The 20,424-nt window shown below is 43.0% G+C and overlaps 1 protein-coding gene across 4 annotated transcripts; it reads right to left on the reverse strand.

Annotated features, from left to right (window-relative positions):
* Positions 1-160: 160 nt before the first annotated feature.
* carf (calcium responsive transcription factor) lies at positions 161-20,277 on the reverse strand. 4 transcript variants are annotated; one of them, XM_042071978.1, is made up of 15 exons: positions 19,761-20,277; positions 18,234-18,367; positions 17,876-18,052; positions 16,984-17,101; positions 16,069-16,180; positions 14,850-14,928; positions 14,441-14,630; positions 13,661-13,778; positions 12,902-13,045; positions 10,709-10,972; positions 8,460-8,613; positions 7,453-7,516; positions 7,044-7,156; positions 5,008-5,356; positions 161-2,130 (listed from the first exon to the last, which is right to left on the reverse strand). In XM_042071978.1, the coding sequence occupies exons 2-15, from the start codon at positions 18,354-18,356 to the stop codon at positions 2,045-2,047; spliced, it is 2,091 nt and encodes a 696-aa protein (XP_041927912.1). In that variant the 5' UTR covers positions 18,357-18,367; positions 19,761-20,277; the 3' UTR covers positions 161-2,044. The 4 variants fall into 4 exon arrangements, with proteins under 4 accessions (XP_041927912.1, XP_041927890.1, XP_041927904.1 ...); XM_042071956.1 differs by having other exon boundaries at positions 19,766-20,276; XM_042071970.1 differs by lacking the exon at positions 19,761-20,277 and adding an exon at positions 19,520-19,748.
* Between the last annotated feature and the right edge of the window lie 147 nt (positions 20,278-20,424).

The following is a 20,424-nucleotide window of genomic DNA, read 5'->3' on the forward strand; positions in this document are numbered from 1 at the left end:
TCTCTCTCTCTCTCTTTCTCTCTCTCTCTCTCTCTCTCTCTCTCTCTCCCTGCTATTCTCGACATTGCAGCGATGGATGACGAAAACTCTGGTCACCTCAGGGAGGGGCATGAAACTATAGACAACAGAGTGATGCAATGCAACACACACAGACATGGCGTCATGATTATTTGACTTTTTATTTTATTTTTCTTAATTAATTTGTGTTTTTTTGTAATCTTACAAGCCATGTTAGACTGTTTCAGTAATAACTATAAATAAAGGTACAGTGGTGGATTCCATATGTACACAAAACAGCTGATCTACACAGCATCATCATAATCATTATCAGTTCATTCAGTCATATCCAAACCTCATTGAAATTATTAAATAAAAAAGGACATATTCCCTTCAGCCATCCATCTCTCATCTCATCCATTCATCATTTCATTCATTCATCCTTTCATATCGTAGTTTAAGACCAGAGTGATGCATACTGTGTCAGGAAAATACTGTAACCAGCTTGCAGTAAGGGTTGGGGCTAAACAGAGTTAACAGAAGGGAGTGTTAAGCTAACACAAGTGCATTGTGGGTAACCACAGTGGCAAAGAGTGACACATAAACATGGCCACTTAGAAACTTATCATCTTTGGAAAAGATCTGGCTGGATCAGGGCTTCACACATGTATGTGAGTGTGTCTATGCAGAGAGCTCTTCCAAATGCTCTATACTGATTTCCATGCCCTAATACTGAAGCTGAACTGAGCCAAGCCAGCACATGATCCAACTCTACCACGTCTCAGGGTTACCCACAATGCACTGGTGTGAGTTTTATATCATACTAAGAGTCCTCCATTCCCACACACCATTGTAAAGCTCTCTCTCTCACTCTCTCTCTCCCTCCCTCCTTGCAGTAGGACAACTCTATCACACCGGCTGCTTCTCTGAAACCTGCCATTAGCTGCCTGTCGCTGCAGTGGCTTCTTAATCATCGTCCATCCTAAAGCTAATGCTTATAATTCACTATGACCTCTGGTCTATTGCTACAGCAGAAGCTTCCCAGCCCAATGCTAATGCTAACTCATTGTTCTTGGCGTGGCGTAGAGCTCCAGTTAATCTGTCTAATTCTCTTTACAATTCTGAAACTCTCGCTACATCTCTACACAGCAAAAGCTGTGTTCGAAATCCTCACTATTTTGCTACATAGTGCTCTATGTAGTAAACAACTACTCAGAGATAGTAGAGAACAGTAGCTCCAACTCTTCCTGTTGACCTTTGGCCTCTGTAGAGTCACCGGATTCTCAGCCACAAGGCACTCCAGTGACATGATCAACAGTAGAAGCTATTGGCCCACTCTACACAACAGTGGCTACTCTACCTGTTGACCTTTGGCCTTTGTAGATTCGGACTCTCGTCTGCCACAAGTCACTCCAGTGACCCTCTGGATGGCTAACAGTAGAAGCTATCAGCTCTCTCTACTCTCTCTGCAGTGCGATGGCGGTGTTCGTCTGACCTTGACCTTGACACCACTGGATACGTTCCACTGGATACCACGTTGCACATGGCACAGTGCCCCTGTCCCAGATGGGGCTGCTGAGACTCGAAGGGCCAGTATGGGACGAGGAACTGGTCCTTAGGGGCCGGCATAGGAGGTGGTTTTCTATGAAAACCTTTGGTTGCAACAAAGATCTCTACCAACGGAATACACAATGAAACCTGTGGACAAACTCAGTGTACTGACTCTCAATGAGAAGCCAGAGATGTGTTCAAACTGGCCATCTAGAAATGTTTGAGAAATGTCTGTATCACACACACACCACAAGTTCTGAAACCAGTCACATGGTCTGTCACTTATGGGCATTGAAACACAGACAGCCACATACACCCATACACATACACATGCATACACACACACACACACAGGTCCACAAAGGGAATAGCATTCAGTTTTTCCCTGACAGAGTGAGAGTAAAGTTTTGCATGTGACAGAGTGGGCTAAAGTCAGTGTGTCTGTGTTAGTGAGTGTTTGTGCAGAAGTGTGTGTGTGTGTGTGTGTGTGTGTGTGTCAGTCCACCATAGGCTCATCTGAGTTGATGATGCTATCTTCGGTCTCTTCTTTCACCTGAACTGCGTCCTCTGGTGGTGTCAATGCTGAAAGAAAAAGCACACACACACACACACACACACACACACACACACACACACACACACACATTCTCAATTACATTTGATTCAATAATAATAATAATAATAATAATAATAATAAAATGTATTTATATAGCACTTTTAAAGCACACCATTCAAATGGTTTTTAACATGCTAAGTAGTTTTTCCATTCAAAAGGTTTTCAAGGACAATTCCGGCGCAAAATTACCCTAGGGGTTAATAACATGTGTACCGAGTTCGTTGTTTTCATGCTAATCGAACTTGACCAGTTTTACCACAAACCGCTAATTAGCTTATAACATTAGTCTTCAGGGCACACGTAAAGTAAAAAGAAATCGCTATTTCTATACCACCAACAAGGCTCAAAATAGCACCACACTTCCACGGTAGCCCTACATGTAAACCGAAGCATTGAGAACTTTGTAAGTGTACAGACAGTTTATTAAAAAGATAGTTTAGAAACCGTACAGTTCACATATACAGGCGCCATCTTGGGAAAACAGTCACGTGACAATTCAGCTCACGTTGCACGACGTTGGACTGGAGCAACATGTCTCAGCAAAGTGATTAGACAGACTACAATACATACAAAATTCCGCTGCAAGAGTTCTCACCCTATATCAGGGGTATTCAATTAATCTTCAGCGAGGACCAGTTACGGAAAATTTCCTCAAGCAAAGGTCCGGAGCATCATAATGTTTAACGTGTGTTTAGGCTATGTATATATGTATGTATAATATTAGGATGGATGGATGGAGCCTAGTTATAGATAGATAGATAGATAGATAGATAGATAGATAGATACTTTATTGATCCCAAAGGGGAAATTCAAGAAATAGAAGATTGTAGGCCTAGGCCTAATGTTTAATGTGAAATAAAATAAGTAGCCTAAAAGGCAACATTCGAAATGAGGAGAAATAAGGCAAGATAAGAGTAGCCTAATTGGGGAGAAAAACTGAGTAGCCTTGGCTATTTTTAAGATCTTAACATGCACTTAAAATAAAAAAAATTTAGTATTTTTTATGTTGACCCGAAATCCTGGAAACCCAGGAATATCACGTTGTTGGACAGTGAATGCATGTAGGCTTAACTAGATTGTGGTGGATCAATCATATTGCCTTCTTAAATCGTAAAATATTCTGTGGTCTCAGTTCACTGTTGAATGGGCCTAGCCTACCCTATGCTTGTTCAAAATATATGCTTTGTCTAGTAGAGGTGCTTCAAATTGGTGCTTAAAATCGCCTGTCTCAGAAGAAGAGGTCCAGGGCAATTCCGCGCAAAACTGTCACATCTATATTTAGTTGGCGTTACGGACGCGACAGTTTTGCGTGGTATTGCCCCCGTATCGTTATATAAAGCTCTGTTCTCGCTGTCTAGCTTTCTCCTCTTTGAGCAATCGATGATTTGAAAATAACTTACTTATCGTTAACTTAGATATCCATCTGATTGTTTTTCGTCTCGTCTCCTCTCCTCGCTCGTTTCAGGCTATCAGTCTCTTCCCCATAGTAGGCTACTTTACTCACTGACTCGACTTTATCAGAATTCACAGATTTCACTGGCTGAGTAGCAGCAAGCGAAATGATGGTTCCTGAAGCTCCTGAAGTAAATGCTGTTATCCTAACCAACGAAACATTTAGCGCAGCTTTGAAATCTTACGTGAAAATCTAAATTAGGCTATTATGGTCTGGGTCCGGATTAGGGATGGCGAAATTTAAAAAAAATCTTAACCGGCGACTGAGCCTCATTAACCGGTTAAAGTCGGTCACCGAAATTTCTATAACTGCCTTTTATGATACCCGTGTCCTGTCGCGCGTCTTTCTCTGCCCGTGAAACAAGTTATCCCCCCATTTTAGAATGGTTAGGCTCCCGTCACACAATGTTAGTTCGTGCCCTTTGTATTATACATTTTCCCCAATCATTGTCCACTACTTGTGGAGGAATAAGGGTTTTGTTTTGGGGAGAAAAATAATTGCTTTCCCTGCACACCCACGCACAGGCACACATTACGCACAACGTCGACCTTCCATGCAACGCGGCACCGAGCTCGGGCTATAAAAAAACTCATGTTACAAAGTCACAAACAGAGAACGCTACATTTGGTGGTGTTACAGGAAAGTATATTAACCAACGTCTTCGTAAAAAAACGTACCGATTGCCAACAGCCTCTGTAGCGTGCTGCACAAAATCCTTTGCAATAAGTTCCTGTCGTCATGCCATTTAAGTACAGATGAATAATAAAACACAACAAGTAGGCATATGCTAAGTTAGTCTTTCATGTCTTCGTTTGCCATTACATTGTTACAATTACCATCATGCCATAGTCAACACGCAGCCACTAACAAGTAGTGAAGTTTGTCACAATATTGCAGTCAGGATTGCAATAGGCTACACGCAACACTTAACTTTTCACGTCAAAATGATTGTGAGAATGGGTGAGAATGGTGTATATCATATCGCCCCATACAATACAACACCAATAACACGTGTGTGCGCAGTGTAATAACAGACGCTGGCTGGCATTCGGGAGCTTTAAAAATAGTGTTTTTTTTTTTAACCGGCGTCAGAAAATTTTAACCGGTCAACGTTGATTCGGTCAACCACCGGTTAAACGGCTACCGGTTAACATCCCTAGTCCGGATAGGATCACGTCACGGTCCGGACTCGGACCGCGGTCCGCCATTTGGTGATGGCTGCCCTATATCAACATATCATATCCATTCTCCAACAACTACACTGGCTCCCTGTGCAATTCAAAATGATCAAACATCCCTACATTTCAGTGGTTCTGACCTATTTAATCATGTGATGTTTGACATCCTAGCTGTCCAGTCAGTCCAACCCCCCACCCCCCTCCTTTCTCACCTAGGGTGGCAGGGTCCACTATCTGCACTGGGATAGTCTGTCCGTCCTCCAGTAGTATCTGATGCATGGCTCCCCCCTCTCTGGTGAGGCCACCCAGGGCAGTCACACTGACCAGCTGCCCCATGCCCAGCAGTGCTGCTGGGGGCTCCGCTATACCACCTACTTCCACCAGGGTGGCGCTAGAGGGCAGGAAGGATGTGGGGCCCATCAGCAGCTGTGGCTGTGGGGCCAGAGAGGGGCTGCTGGGCTCTAGGAGGTCAGGGACAGCAGTGGAAGTTGAGGAGGAGGAAGAGGAGTGCTGAGGAAGAGCGCCATCTGCTGGGTTGGAGGCGGGTTGCAGCTGGATACCCTGTGGATGTGGACAAGGGTGAGGGAAAGGGAGAGGTCAGCAGATGTGTAAAATGTGTGTGTGTGTGTGTGTGTGTGTGTGTGTGTGAAAGAGAGAGAGAGAGAGAGATTGTGTGTGTGTGCGTGAAAGAGAGAGAGAGAGAGAGAGATAGATAGTGTGTGTGTGTGTGTGTGTGTGTGTGTGTGTGCGCGAAAGAGAGAGAGAGAGAGAGATTGTGTGTGTGTGTGTGTGTGTGTGTGTGTGTGTGTGTGTGTGTGTGTGTGTCAATCTACCTGATGGTCTACCTGATATAGCGACACACGTAGACACCAGGCCAAGTGCAAAAAATCAATTGTTAGTCCAGTTGTCAATTTCACTACAGCAAACTGCACGTTCAGTGCAGGGGTGCTCTTGATATCTATTTCTGATATTGCTGTGAGCACTATAGGACCATGAGGTCATAGGTCATAGGTCTTGGAAAAATTGTAAATCAAATGTATCTGTTGACGTATGTTGACAATTATGCGTATGTTGACAATTAAGAAAAGTTATTGCACTGCTTTAAAACATATAAGTGTTCTGTTTATTATTCTGTTTTGGTTCACAAGCATTACTCTTGTGTTCTGTTTATTATTCTGTCTTATTACACGGCTCTTCACAATGCAAGTAGAACGCTCCATTGACTTGAATGGGATTTCCCAAAGTTCTAGCGGTCATTATTTTCGACTACAGGACCTCTGAAAAAATAATGGCCGCTGTCAATGGCAACGGAGTTTGTGCTTCTAATTCAGGTCTTTCATATCACTCCGCAACTACTGGAACTTCATTCAAAAGTAAAAAGCAGATGGTTGATCAGCTGTGTTCTAAAGAATGCAAACTATTTGTTTCTCAGCAAAAGCCACGATGAACGGTAACAAATAGCCTAGGCTATGTAGGCTAAAGAGTCACATCTTGGGGAGTTGATTGTTTTGTTTTGGCAAGTAGCCTTGTAATAAGCGGGATAATGTATAGAACGTATAGATCATGTATCCCTTCAGGGCGGAACAAGACCCCGACACGCCGGTTCGCCCTGTCGGGACTTATTTTCCCAATAATGGCTGGCGCTCTATAACATTATCCCTTACTTAGTCCACAAGCATGAACCTTATGTTCTGTTTATAATTACGCTTGCCAGACAAGCTGAGTCGCACAACTTGCAGTTGTGCAAATCAACCGCAGAGGAATGGAAAGAAATTCATGTCAGCTGTCTCGAAATATAAAGTCTGACCTAAAGGTCAAGATATGTAAACGTAATGATGTCTTAGGCCATTCAAGAATGAAAAAAGAAATGCTGCTTTAGGCCATGTGTTAACTGTCACAAACTGTCACACTCTATTTGTGTAACCAGAACATATAAAAGGAAGCTTACATGCAGAATATGTCAGAGTCTCGGTACAAAAATTTTTTTTTGTATCATTCTCTCTCTTTGCAAAGAAACGTAATACAATTGTTTGTTCTTTGGGATCACTGGCTCCTGTCTTTTTTGCGTCAAAAGTGTACTAAAATATCCAACAGGAGGTCAGAGGTGAGGCTGGTGTGGTGGGTCAGAGGTCAGAGGTGAGGCTGGTGTGGTGGGTCAGAGGTCAGAGGTGAGGCTGGTGTGGTGGGTCAGAGGTGAGGCTGGTGTGATGGGTCAGAGGTCAGAGGTGAGGCTGGTGTGGTGGGGCACCTGGAGCTGGGCGAAGATCTTGGGCTGCAGGGAGCTGAGGGAGCTGAAGAGCTGCACAGCCTCAGGGGAGAGAGTGTCACTGCCCTCCAGCACCGCACACTTCTGAGGAGTCACTGTGTGGGACACACACACACACACACACAAGCGCACACACACAGAAACATGCATGCGCACGCACATACATACATGTACACACACACGCATGTACACACACAAACAAGCACACATACATGCATGTACACACACACACACACACACACACAGACACACACACACACACAAAGCCAATACAGACAAGTTACACTCATGCTTTGTGGAGAAGCTTGTTCTCTATTATGGATAGCATCTCCTAGCACACAAGAAAAGGCAGGTCATTAGGCCAAAGGTCATATGGTTGCATATAGGTTACCTTCCATAGACGCAGGGGTCAGGGTGAGGGTCACAGTTTCCGTCAGGAGGTCATCCCCTGCCCACTGAGGGCGCAAGGAAAGAACACACAAAACATACCATCAGCTGAGGGTTCTGCAGCGCAAGCCAAGAACACAGAACCCACAGACTGCACTAAGCATTCCAGAGAGGAACAACAGAACATTCTATCCATTATCAGATTATTCAGAACAACAAGCAATAATATCCGTGGGGTTATGCCAAGTGCAAACTGGACCAGATTTTTTTTTTATTTAAGTGAGCAGACAGAAGGACAGACACACACAGACACAGGCACACATACACCACAAACACACTAGGGGTGTAACGGTACACAAAAATAACGCTTCGGTGCATACCTTGGTTTTCAAGTAACAGTTGGTTAATTTTCGGTGCAGTAAACTTGTAGGTACTGCTAACCTAAAATTCACTGATAATATTGCTGATGCTAAACGGGAATAGTATTTTGAAAAGGTGTCAAATGTTTTTTGATGTTAATTGACTAAACTGACACATATGGTATGCCACTTAATATATTTGTGTGGGAACTCGGAATTTGAAACAAGGTCCACAAGCAAAAAAGCCTATTGATGATTACTGTTAGAGACTGCATTTGGTACATTCGGTACACATCTGTATTGAACCTAACGTCCTGTACCTTATTGGTTCTGTATGAATGTGTGTACCTTTACACCCCTAACACACACACACACAAACAAACAAGCACACAGACACACACACGCGCATGTGCACACACAAACAAGCACACATACATGCATGCACACATAGACACACACACACACACACACACACACAGACAAATAAAGGATCACAATACCCTCTGTTCCTAACAGGGGCGAAGGTGACAAGTATTACTGATACCATGCTCTACGAATCTGAGCAACTGCACTCTATTACTAACTGCTGAGGCCACTTTAATACTGTAACACATTCCACCGCAGCGCAGAGTGTGTTTGTTTGACCTCTGACCTGTGGGTCGGCAGGGGGCGCGGGGCAGCCCAGCTGCAGGGCTTTCTGGGCTTCGTGGATGTGGTTCTTGATGTCGTTGACCGTGGGGAAGTAGCACAGGTTGTGCCTCTCCGGAACCTTCTCTGCCTTGAACATCTCACGCTCGACAAACTTCCTGGGAGGGAGGGAAAGACGGAGAGAGAGACAGAGAAAGAGACGGAGAGAGAGACAGAGAAAGAGACAGAGAGAGACAGAGAAAGAGACAGAGAGAGAGAGACAGAGAAAGAGACGGAGAGAGAGACAGAGAAAGAGACAGAGAGAGAGAGACAGAGAAAGAGACGGAGAGAGAGACAGAGAAAGAGACAGAGAGAGAGAGACAGAGAAAGAGACGGAGAGAGAGACAGAGAAAGAGACAGAGAAAGAGACGGAGAGAGAGACAGAGAAAGAGACAGAGAAAGAGACGGAGAGAGAGACAGAGAAAGAGACAGAGAAAGAGAGCACTTGAGCACCTTTGATGAACTTGTGGCCTTGGCTACTAATAGACCAGTGGTTCTCAAAGTGTGGGGTGGGTCCCATGGGGGGCCCACTGGCTAGCACTCTGGATTTGTAACCGGAGGGTTGCCGGTTCGAGCACCGACCAGTGGGCCGCGGCTGAAGTGCCCTTGAGCAAGGCACCTAACCCCTCACTGCTCCCCGAGCGCCGCCGTTGAAGCAGGCAGCTCACTGCGCCGGGATTAGTGTGTGCTTCACCTCACTGTGTGTTCACTGTGTGTTCACTGTGTGCTGTTTGTGTTTCACTAATTCACCGATTGGGTTAAATGCAGAGACCAAATTTCCCTCACGGGATCAAAAAGTATATATACTTATACTTATTAGTGGGGAATAGAGACAGGTGAGTCAGGTGGGCCGTGATGAACAGGAGAATTTCTTTTTTTTTTGTTAATCTTTAATAATGCCTTTCTTTTTTTGAAAGGTCACAGATTCAAAACAAAATAGTCAAACACAAGCATAGGAGTCATAATCAGACTGACACATGAATTAAAATAGCATCTTATCCAGCAGACCAAGACAGGAAATGCAACGTGGAACCCTTTTTTAAACATTATCATTTTGCTGAGTTGATGGGGTCAGGTGGCGCTTAAAAAATTCCCTACCTCCAAAGTAGGGAATGAGAGAGAAAATTTGAGAACCACTGTAATAGACGATGCACCTGTCAAACCTCTGACCTGGAGCATCCCCATTACTGTATTTAATTATTTGCTCGTTTGATAAGGACAGTGCTCAATGATACAAACATACAGTATATAAGCCACAGCAAGCTGTATGGGGTAAATTTCATCTGTAGTCCCTGGCCAGTTTTTAAAAACCTAGAATAGAGAGATTAGCTATCACATGAGATTGATTACAGCTACAACTGAAACATGCTGACTGGTACCCAGACCAGTGTGATGTGTACACATCAAACAGACAATGGAAATCATACAATGCAATACACATAGATGCAAGGCAGAGTCTTTAATTTCTCAGAAATTCTAATCTGATTACACCTGATTACATATTATGATCACATTTGGTTTGCTTTGAGCCAGGTCTTAAAGGGACACCAGGCAACGTTTTTGTGTTAATTACTCATCTTCGTAAGTCGGTATATGGTTAAATTACTCATTACAGGGCGAATGAAGACTCTCTCGCCCGCCCCTACTGCCAGTAGGAAGAATATCCCGCTTGCAAGTTCAGTGTATCGTACCCGCCGACCGAAGCAGGATCAGTTTACATCCTGCATCCACAGCACAGAGGCAGGCTAACGAAACGCTAGCGATTGTTGCAAACGTGTGTATAATGGCAGAGCCGGCGAAGAAGCAGCGAAAACCCTTGACGGAAGATGCAAAGAAAAGGAAAAGAGCTTCAGACCGAGCGAGGGGGAGTTTCGTAGAGAAAAAGCATCAGGGTTGCCTGGTGTCCCTTTAAGGTTGTGGTTGTGTTTAAGCTGGATAGCAATTACTTTCTCTTAAGTCAGAGGGTAACAGGGTTCTTAAGTCAGAGGGTAACAGGGCTCTTAAGTCAGAGGGTAACAGGGCTCTTAAGTCAGACGCTAACAGGGCTCTTAAATCTGAGGGTAACAGGGCTCTTAAGTCAGAGGGTAACAGGCTCTTAAATCTGAGGGTAACAGGGCTCTTAAATCTGAGGGTAACAGGCTCTTAAATCTGAGGGTAACAGGGCTCTTAAATCTGAGGGTAACAGGGCTCTAAAGACAGAGGCTCACATCTCACCTTAGCTGTTTGCGGACTGTGTACACCTGGCTGTGTCCCTGTGACACCAGCTGCTTGATCTTTTCAGCTACTAGCGGGTGCAAGCGAGAGGGCATGCAGCTGTCATCATCCAGGGAGCCGTCATCCTCTTCTTCCTCCTCCTCCTCTGGCCCTAGTAGCCCCTCCCCATCGTCCTCTGATAGGGGCAGAGACACAGGGGGGAGGGGCGGGGCCTCCATATCGTGGTACAGGTGAGCTTTCTGGGTAGGTAGCTGGAGATAGTACCTGTGCAGGTGGGGAGAAAGGATATTAAATACATATTAAATACCACCTGAAGTCAGATACGTGTTCCTACAAATTAACACTAGTACATTTGACCAAATTGAATATTATATGAAAAGAAAAAACGTCATTCTCACAGCTATGGGCAAAATAACCCTTGGACTCTTTGGGGCAATGTACTGTACTGTATGTCACTTGAAGAAATTAGCAAGAAATACTTGATTAGAGTAACTTTAAATCCAATAACTGGCTAACATGACTGCTTATCACTAACGTTCAATATTGTTGTGGCCATCATAATATTAATAATAACATCACAATATTTTCACACAGAACGCATCTCATTCTCAGAATCAGGCAAAATGTTAAGGTATGAAGAATAGTAAGTGAATAAGAATATTCACAACTGGTCTATATTCAGACTACTGGTAAGATACTTATGCATGATGATTACTTTTAGAGACCATGTCTTTACAAATGTTGGCATTTCTGGGTTGCTCTCCATGGAAGAATTAATAGCTATGCCTTTTGGAATCCATTTTCAATGCCTTTTAGCACTACAATGGTACCCAATTAGTCATAGAGTTACATAGTATGCATAGTGTAATATCGATTAGTGCTGGGCGGTATGACCAAAAATGTATATCACGGTATTTTTCAAAATTCTTACGGTTTCACGGTATATGACGGTATTTTTTTTTCCATGCATGATCAGATGTTCAGCATTTTCTACAAGTTGAGAGAGGAATTGCTGCAGTACATTGACTAAGGATGGTCTGTTTCACTGTCATGATGTAGAATAACTCCACACTAGTGGTAATGCAGTTTTGCATGGCCCCAGAAAATGATGCTGTTTACAAAGAGCCACTCATGATTCTAATGAAGAATCTAATCAGAATGCAAAGACAATTGCAGTCAAAATACAGAACTTTTACTGTGCAAATTTCACAAACATCACATAAAACCAATACAAAAAGTAGTGCAACTTGCAATAATTATACTTTTTTGAAAATTATACAATTTAAAATAAAACCTCTCTGCTAATATGCTTACTCTGTCAAATAGGCCTATCAGAAACATGCCTTATTGTTATTGTGTGGTTTGCATGACGTTAGTGGTAGGATGTGGATGTCTTGTTAGCCTGCCATGAGCTTCGGTTCGATTCTAGGTAAAACATTAACAAAAAAGTTTGTTTTGGTGCACTGATGACAGTCAGGATCATTTCTAACTAGCCAGCTAGAATTGCTCAGTTCATGTCTATAACATGCTTTACTTGCTACCTGGATAATTTCAGCGAATATTCTTAAGGTGAGATGAATGATAAGATCATTAAACTTCACTGTGTTCGGTGGGTTGCTAACTAACGACATCACCTACTAGCCAGCCAGTTACAGCTGTTGAACAATCTCAATAGAATTTTCGTGACGGTAAATCCCTTTCAAAGCAGTATCCCTTAACATTTTTCCTTAACTAAAGAAACAATTTAAGGTATTCTGTGCAACACCCTTACCTAAGGATAAATTAAGCCTTAAGGGTCATACTTCAGCGGAAAAACTTAAGGTGTTCTGTGTTTACCCTCACTATGCCTGCCTCGCAGTCACACCATGCGTGCGTGTGAAAAAAGTCCCGTCTGAAACACTGTCGCGCGGCGCAGCATTCCAAATGTTGTGTAATCAAATACACCGGTATGGCGGTATATTAAAAATTCATATCATAACGAAAATATACACCGGTTTACGGTGTGAACCGGTATACCGCCCAGTACTAATATCGATCGTCCCAAGTGCACATTGGCAATGTCAGAGACTTCACTATCCATTATATAAGTTGGGGTCACATCAGACTGAGTCTGAACCCATTATTTTAAGGCAAAAGAGCTGCATTGTGGCAGCATTAGTGCAATAGGAACTGTTATAATCAGCGATTGCTTACCTTATGACTCCTCCGATGTCCCTTAGACTCTTCTTCAGGTTGAAGAAAGCCTTCTCCTGCTCCTGACGAACCACCTTCTTGTCCACCTTAGGGTCTGTCGGCACGCGGTACTCCGGAAACTTTCGCACCTTCTTAATGTAGATCCTAAAAGACCAGGGAGATGTCAGTGTGACGGCAAAGCTGCCTACTAGAAGTGTTAATTAATTAAAGATACCCTAACAAAGGTGCCCTAATAACAACAATGTTGCCAAGATGTCGTTTGAACGGTCAAAGAGAGTATTTAAGTGAGAATGTATAGACTGTAGGTTTTTTGTATATTTTTGTTCAATGACTAAAACATTTGAACACTGTTGGGGCTGATTTCAACCTTGAGAATCTACAAAACAGCAGAGCATATTAAAAGAATGTTCATAGGTTCCGCATAGATCTGACCACTACTATGGAGGTTCTGCATAGATCTGGCCACTACTATGGAGGTTCTGCATAGATCTGCCGCATAGATCTGACCACTACTATGGAGGTTCTGCATAGATCTGACCACTACTATCTGACCACTACTATGGAGGTTCCGCATAGATCTGACCACTACTATGGAGGCTTCAAAAATGCTTTCATGCTTTAACTTGGTCTTCACTTTTTTATGACTTAAGGATATGAAAGTATGCTGTCCAAACATTTTGCAGCCATTTTGGTTCACACAGCAGGGAGACAATAATGACCTGTGTGTGTGTGTGCGTGCATATATGTGTGTGTGTGTACCTGGCAGGACAGGTGGCTTTGTAGTTTGCACTCTGACTCTCAAGCTCTGAACTCTTCTTTGGCTGGAGGCCTTTCCGCCGTGGACCAAACTGGCATTCCATGACAATCGCCCGGCTCCCTAGATACAAACACACACACACACACACACACACACACACACACACACACACACACACACACAGGTCATGCCATGGATTTTTGTGAATTTTGATACTGAAGATAGGTGAAGGTCTGCTAAAGCTAAAGCTGAAGTTGTTTTTTCGGAACCGAAAGTTTTCTTGCCTACTAAGTGAGACCACTAGTGCTATGTTGTGCATAAAGCGGGTTCAAATGGGACAGATAGAAGCAAACGTGCCCGGCGGACTTTTTTCTTTAAAGTTTCTTTTTTCTTTTTAAAATTTCTGAATGGTGTTGTGTGAGTTCTTAGTTGTTTGTTCGAATCGGGAGGATAATTTGCATGGTGGATTTAAGCCTACCAAATTGAAATCAAAGCATCAATTCCACTCTCACATAAGTATAGCCTACACACACACTTCAAACAAGCAAACGCAGCGCATACCGGTCATAATTATTCAACCTGACAGAGCAGATTGCCTGCATTTTTGCGGTGACATGACAAAAATATTTAAGACCCATCCAATCGGAATTTAAGACAATGTATTATTGTACTATAAGGCCATATATTTCACATGCTATTGACCCTCCTGGGGGTCTGAAATAATAAATAAATATTTGAATAACAAGAGCAGTGATAGTCTGACTGACGGGAGGCGCTCTAACCTGCGTTGACGAATGGGATGCCGTCGTAGGGGACGTACTGGGACTTCCACATGAGGCGTGTGGCGGCCTTGGCGGGAGAGGGCGACTGGCGTGTGCCGAACACCGCCTGCGTCTGCTGCTTGTGCAGAAGAAGCACTGCCTCCAACTCCGCCTCCGTGCTGCAGTAACCGCGGTAGGAGTCGCCAATCTTCTGCTCCAGAACAGGAAGAAAGGGAGGCGGACAAGAAGTGCCCAAGTAGAGCAGAGTTTCCCTACAACATGTTTGCACTGTGTACTTGCATTGCAATGAAGACATTGAGAATGAATAAACACACAAAATACATACATAATAAAGTAGAGAGTGCTTTGTGTCATAGAGTCACTAGATACATTTAGGTAACTGTGTGTGTGTGAGTGTGTGTGTTCTGACCTCACAGCTGCGTAGCCTCAGGGCCCAGCTGGGTGCATTACGAGGGAGGGGCTTCAATGGAGTCACAAAGGCATCCGCGCTAGAAGACGTGGTGTACATAAGACGTTTACACACACACACACACACACACACACACACACACACACACACACACACACACACACACAGCTAGAAGACGTGGTGTACATAAGACGTTTACACACACACACAGACACAGCTAGAAGACGTGGTGTACATACTGTAAGACGTTTACACACACACACACACACACACACACACACACACACACACAGCTAGAAGACGTGGTGTACATAAGACGTTTACACACACACACACACACACACACACACAGCTAGAAGAGGTGGTGTACATAAGACGTTTACACACACACACACACACACACACAGCTAGAAGACGTGGTGTACATAAGACGTTTACACACACACACACACACACACACACACAGCTAGAAGAGGTGGTGTACATAAGACGTTTACACACACACACACACAGCTAGAAGACGTGGTGTACATAAGACGTTTACACACACACACACACACACAGCTAGAAGAGGTGGTGTACATAAGACGTTTACAGACACACACACACACAGCTAGAAGACGTGGTGTACATAAGACGTTTACAGACACACACACACACACAGCTAGAAGAGGTGGTGTACATAAGACGTTTACAGACACACACACAGACACAGCTAGAAGAGGTGGTGTACACAAGACGTTTACAGACACACACACAGACACAGCTAGAAGAGGTGGTGTACACAAGACGTTTACAGACACACACACAGACACAGCTAGAAGAGGTGGTGTACACAAGACGTTTACAGACACACAAACAGACACAGCTAGAAGAGGTGGTGTACATAAGACGTTTACAGACACACACACAGACACAGCTAGAAGACGTGGTGTACATAAGACGTTTACAGACACACACACAGACACAGCTAAAAGAGGTGGTGTACATAAGACTTTTACAAACACACACACTTGTAGATATGCACACATACAATTCATACATTCATAATTCGTTCAATGCAAATATTTACATGTATGTGTACTCTGCACAATGACAATAAAGTTGTTGTAAATATTTCATTAAAATATGTATCAATATGTAGGCCTATACTGCACTTACAAACCACAATGTGAATCACAATGTGAATCCAGCAAGGCTGGTGTTCAGCAGGACTTACCTTTTGGAGTCGGGGTCGGTCTCAGTCGTAGCGTTGCCTGCAATGCCACTGATGGCTGTAAAGGTGACCGTCTGGAGTGGCTCCTGACTGAAGGATTTCTGACCACCTGATCCTGGGGAACCAGGAAGTAGATAGATAGATAGATAGATAGATAGATAGATAGATAGATAGATAGATAGATAGATAGATAGATAGATAGATAGATAGATAGATAGATAGATAGATACATAGATAGATAGATAGATAGATAGATAGATACTTTATTGATCCCCAAGGGGAAATTCAAGGTCTCAGTAGCATACTGACATCACACACAACATGCACTTACAGCAGAAATGGTAAATATAAGTATAAACATATAACTAAACTCCACTGTACAATAGAGACAGTAGAAGATAAGAAAACCTAACAAAACTAAATCCTAAATATACTTTATAAATTAAATAAAAAAAATCCACAGTGTGCTTGAGGGTGATCGAGCATGAGACGCTTGCAGTGACAGGGCCGGGACTGGCCTGTAGTTCTGTGTGCATGGTGAGGTGCTCAAGAGAGTGAGCATTTCCACCAGTTTGAAAAGGAACCAAGGATGCGTCACCAACAGGAGTGTTGCATGCATAAACAAGAGTTTATGATATGCATAAACGGGAGGATGATCTGACAGTTGTCCCGTTAAAACAGCTGTATAAAATGCTGGTGAATGTCTGCAGTGTAGAGCTAGTTGACTAGTTTTGTTTACTCATGGCAACAGTTGTGAGCGTGAAAACGGGGTGCAAATGGATAGGGAGTAACTAGTGTCGGAAAGGGCCAAAGTCTGCTCCTTGGCTAAATGTCCCATTATGAGGATGTGACTGAGGTAAGGGCTGAGGAAGTGATGTAATAGGACATTATGATGCAGTAAGAGGGTGTGGTTTATACCGGTTGTCTCAGCAATGTCCAACAGCTGGCCATGAGGAATCAGCACTTGAGATGCTGTAAGTTGATTGGATGGGATCATGTACACCTGTCCGTTCTGTGACTGTCCTGTCACAATGACCTACTCAACAAAAACACATACACACACGCACGCACAAACACATAAATAAAAATGGTTTATGTTCATTAAAATTATCATATATTGGTGAATTAATATTAAGTCATACAATTTATATATTGTCTGTTCCACATTGAAACTGTTAATCTAAAACCATCTACAGCATGCAACCATCCACACTAGGCTCCAAAACTGAGATAATGTAGCTCATCCTATGCCAAGTGAAACTCACTGAACTATGCTTTCACAGACTGCATCTGTCTAATCACATCTCGTCAGCATACTGACATGTCTTCACATGCCTGTTGTCTCAGTTATGAATCTCTACCCCTCAATGTCTCTATCCATTCACACTGCAGGTTCTGTTCGGCTCTTCCAGAGCTGTTCACTAGGGCCTGACCAGCAGATTTCTTCCCATGTCAAAAGCATGGACAAAGCATGTACAGTCAGACAGACTTGACAGCTGCCGCCATGACGATTGCGGTTCAGTTCTATTTTTGTCTGCGCTGCTCAATAAAATCCACTGTTTATCCAATGCTTGTAAGTTGAAAAAAAGTAGCGCTGATGTGCGTCGCAAGTGGCAACGCAACTCATGTCGGTGGCTATCTGCAGAGTGTTCAAGGGAACGTCAGCTGTAAACATGTTGCTGCAGCAGGTGCCAGTAATCATATCAGACAAAGTAGACAAAACAGACAAAAATAAACAAGATATAAATGTATGTCATTGCAGATAACACTTCCTCTGACCATCCCAACTCAGGGTTGTGGCATCTCTCACCATGCGTTCACACTGCAGCGCCTGCCCATTCTGGTCCAGGATGATGAACTCCTCCAGCTGGTTCGGCCCTGTGACTGTGGGAAGAGCTTGGATGGCAGGGGCAGATTTCCCAGTGTACGGATTGGTCAAAGGCTGCTCTTGAAGTTCTTCCTTTGCTTGATCATCCTTGTCAATGTCCTGAGAGTAAAATGACACAGGTTATGTGCATGCAAAAACTGACAGCTGTGTGTATTACATGGTAGACATGGTATTGATAGCCACCTTGGGTAAGTGTTGTATAATGCCCAAGAGCTTAAACAGAGTTTTTTTTTATGCTGGCTATATCCATCATCTTAAGCTAAAAGTAAAAAAAGTAGACCTCAGCCACCGGCCCATCTGTGTGTGTTTGATCCTGGCCACTGGTCTCTGGAGTAGAGGATTCTGGGAGATAGAGTTCTTTCAAGTTTGAAGCTGCCTCCTCACTCTGTACTTCTTCCTCCATTTTTCAATGGCCTACCACACAATAGTATGCCAGTTACTCAACATGTTTATCATCAAAACACTTGATACATAGTCAATAAAATAAGATTTCTGAGTTAACCAGACCAAATTAATATCTACTTTTACACTTACAAAACAATCACATTACTGTACTAGTGTAGAAGTGATGTTTGGTTGTTGATTAGCCATTTTAGCATTCAAAAATGATTTATTTTGGATGCAATCAATGGTGCTCTAGTCAAGGTGTTCTGTATAATAATGCCAACTCATCATAAAGTCATAAAGGATTGTTAGGGGCATATTATGATGCATGGTGCATATAGTGACAGTACAGCAGAATGTGCAGAGGTATGTTTCATAGTTCAGTTGTGTAACTTGAAACAAATATTCCGCATCTTCTGCACTATACAGAATAGAATATAGAATAACACAATACTTGCAGTGATACATTACACACTGCTTTACTAAATCTTATCAGGTAAGTGTTGTGTTTCTCTGTGTTAAGCATTTAAACTTCAATTTGTTTCATATTTTGTGGTTTACTGTTCAGATGGACCATGTCTGAGCTGAGACCTCAATAAAGTTTAGGCTACTTGATTAACGTTACTTGATCTGGAGGGTGGGGGTAGGGCGGACACCTTGCTGACTACCAGATCAGTCATTTATTAGGACTTTGAGCCAAATGGAAATGTCAAGTAACTGTGACTTTGTAAACATTTGCTTAGATGCTAGGTAGCTTGCACAGCTACCGCTGAGTTCCTATACGGCTTTACTGAGGTTCAAGCACTGAAACACTAGCAGACTTTATCCAACAAGATGCAATTTCAGTTTATGGGAAATTGTAATATTACATGTCACGTTACATCCGTCTACATGTGTATGGTCAACATGACATGCAAAGCTAACAGCTAACTGCTACGGTATTCTGCATCTGCAGTTAGCACGCTAGTACCGCCATCGAGAAGCTAACTTGGCTAGTCGGTTTGACTACACTGACAGTAGGATTCTTTTGTTAACGTTACAGGGGAAGCTGTCCGTAGATGAGTAGCAAACGTAAAAGATACATAATCGCATGTATTTCGACAGATCAGAATCCAAAAATACAGCTAGCTTGGTACATTAGCCTGCTTGTGCAAAGACCTAAAATCGCACCAATTCAACCACCTTGTACGTTATCGGTCGAGTAACGTAAGCACACAATCGTTGAAACGCCATGTTGAGCTGTATGTCAACGCTAGCGCTCCGGCTACGACTGAAAAAATAATGTATGAGAAAATGTGGCCTCAGAGAAGCGAGTGACCCTATTTAGCCTATCTCTCCATCAACAGTGTGTAGCCTGTGTCCCACATGGGTTGTGAGTGTCGAAATAAACAGAGGAAGCACTGAAAATTCAAAACGAGTCTACTCAACCTCGTCTTCATCCGGATTTTCAGGTCGTCCCAGCTGCCACAGTAACGCGAAGTTCGTCTGCTTCACGGTGCTTTTTGACTCAAAGATCGCTCCGTATAGCAGATAATTGCTCTAGTGGACAGAAAAATCGAAAATACGGAAGTACAGAAATGAATCCCAAAAAATAATTAAATCATTTTTTCCATTACTTTACATGAGCTAATCTAGGAGGATTCTGTGTTAACAATAATAAGTAGTCTAAGCCATGTATAGTGGCCTATAGTTATTGCTGTTTGTAAAGTAGATTACTAGCAGAGAATGTCTAATAGACCCCGTAGACGGGCTCTGCTACTAGTGAAACGCATTGAAAACCTTTGAGAGCAGCTGTAAAGTAAGTAGTGTGGCATCAAAGCCCACTGCTCACTTAAAAAAGCCAACAGACACTACCTGCAAAAGACCTCTAAAATATTCTTATCTAAAGTCCATTCTGACTCCCAGAGCTCTGCTGACTCCTGTGCACGCGCGCCCCCGTGTGATAATGGTGATAGTGACAGGGGATCCATTTAGCTACAGCTTTCAGGGTTGAAAGCTTTCTATGGTCACAATAATATAAAATAGTTTACATAATATTATTTGCATATTCTGTCAAATTAATTCTAGATATGTTTTATTGGCTGAAA

This window comes from Alosa sapidissima, chromosome 2, assembly GCF_018492685.1.
Source record: "Alosa sapidissima isolate fAloSap1 chromosome 2, fAloSap1.pri, whole genome shotgun sequence".
Lineage (NCBI taxonomy): Eukaryota > Metazoa > Chordata > Actinopteri > Clupeiformes > Clupeidae > Alosa > Alosa sapidissima.

Bases quoted from the DNA above. Each gene is read 5' to 3' on its own strand.
- carf (XM_042071978.1), bottom strand. From the start codon at position 18,356: ATGGAGGAAGAAGTACAGAGTGAGGAGGCAGCTTCAAACTTGAAAGAA. The intron at 18,053-18,233 runs GTCTACTTTTTT...TTTTACTCTCAG, and splicing joins CAGATGGGCCGGTGGCTGAG to GACATTGACAAGGATGATCA. The intron at 17,102-17,875 runs GTGAGAGATGCC...TTTGTTGAGTAG, and splicing joins CGCTGCAGTGTGAACGCATG to GTCATTGTGACAGGACAGTC.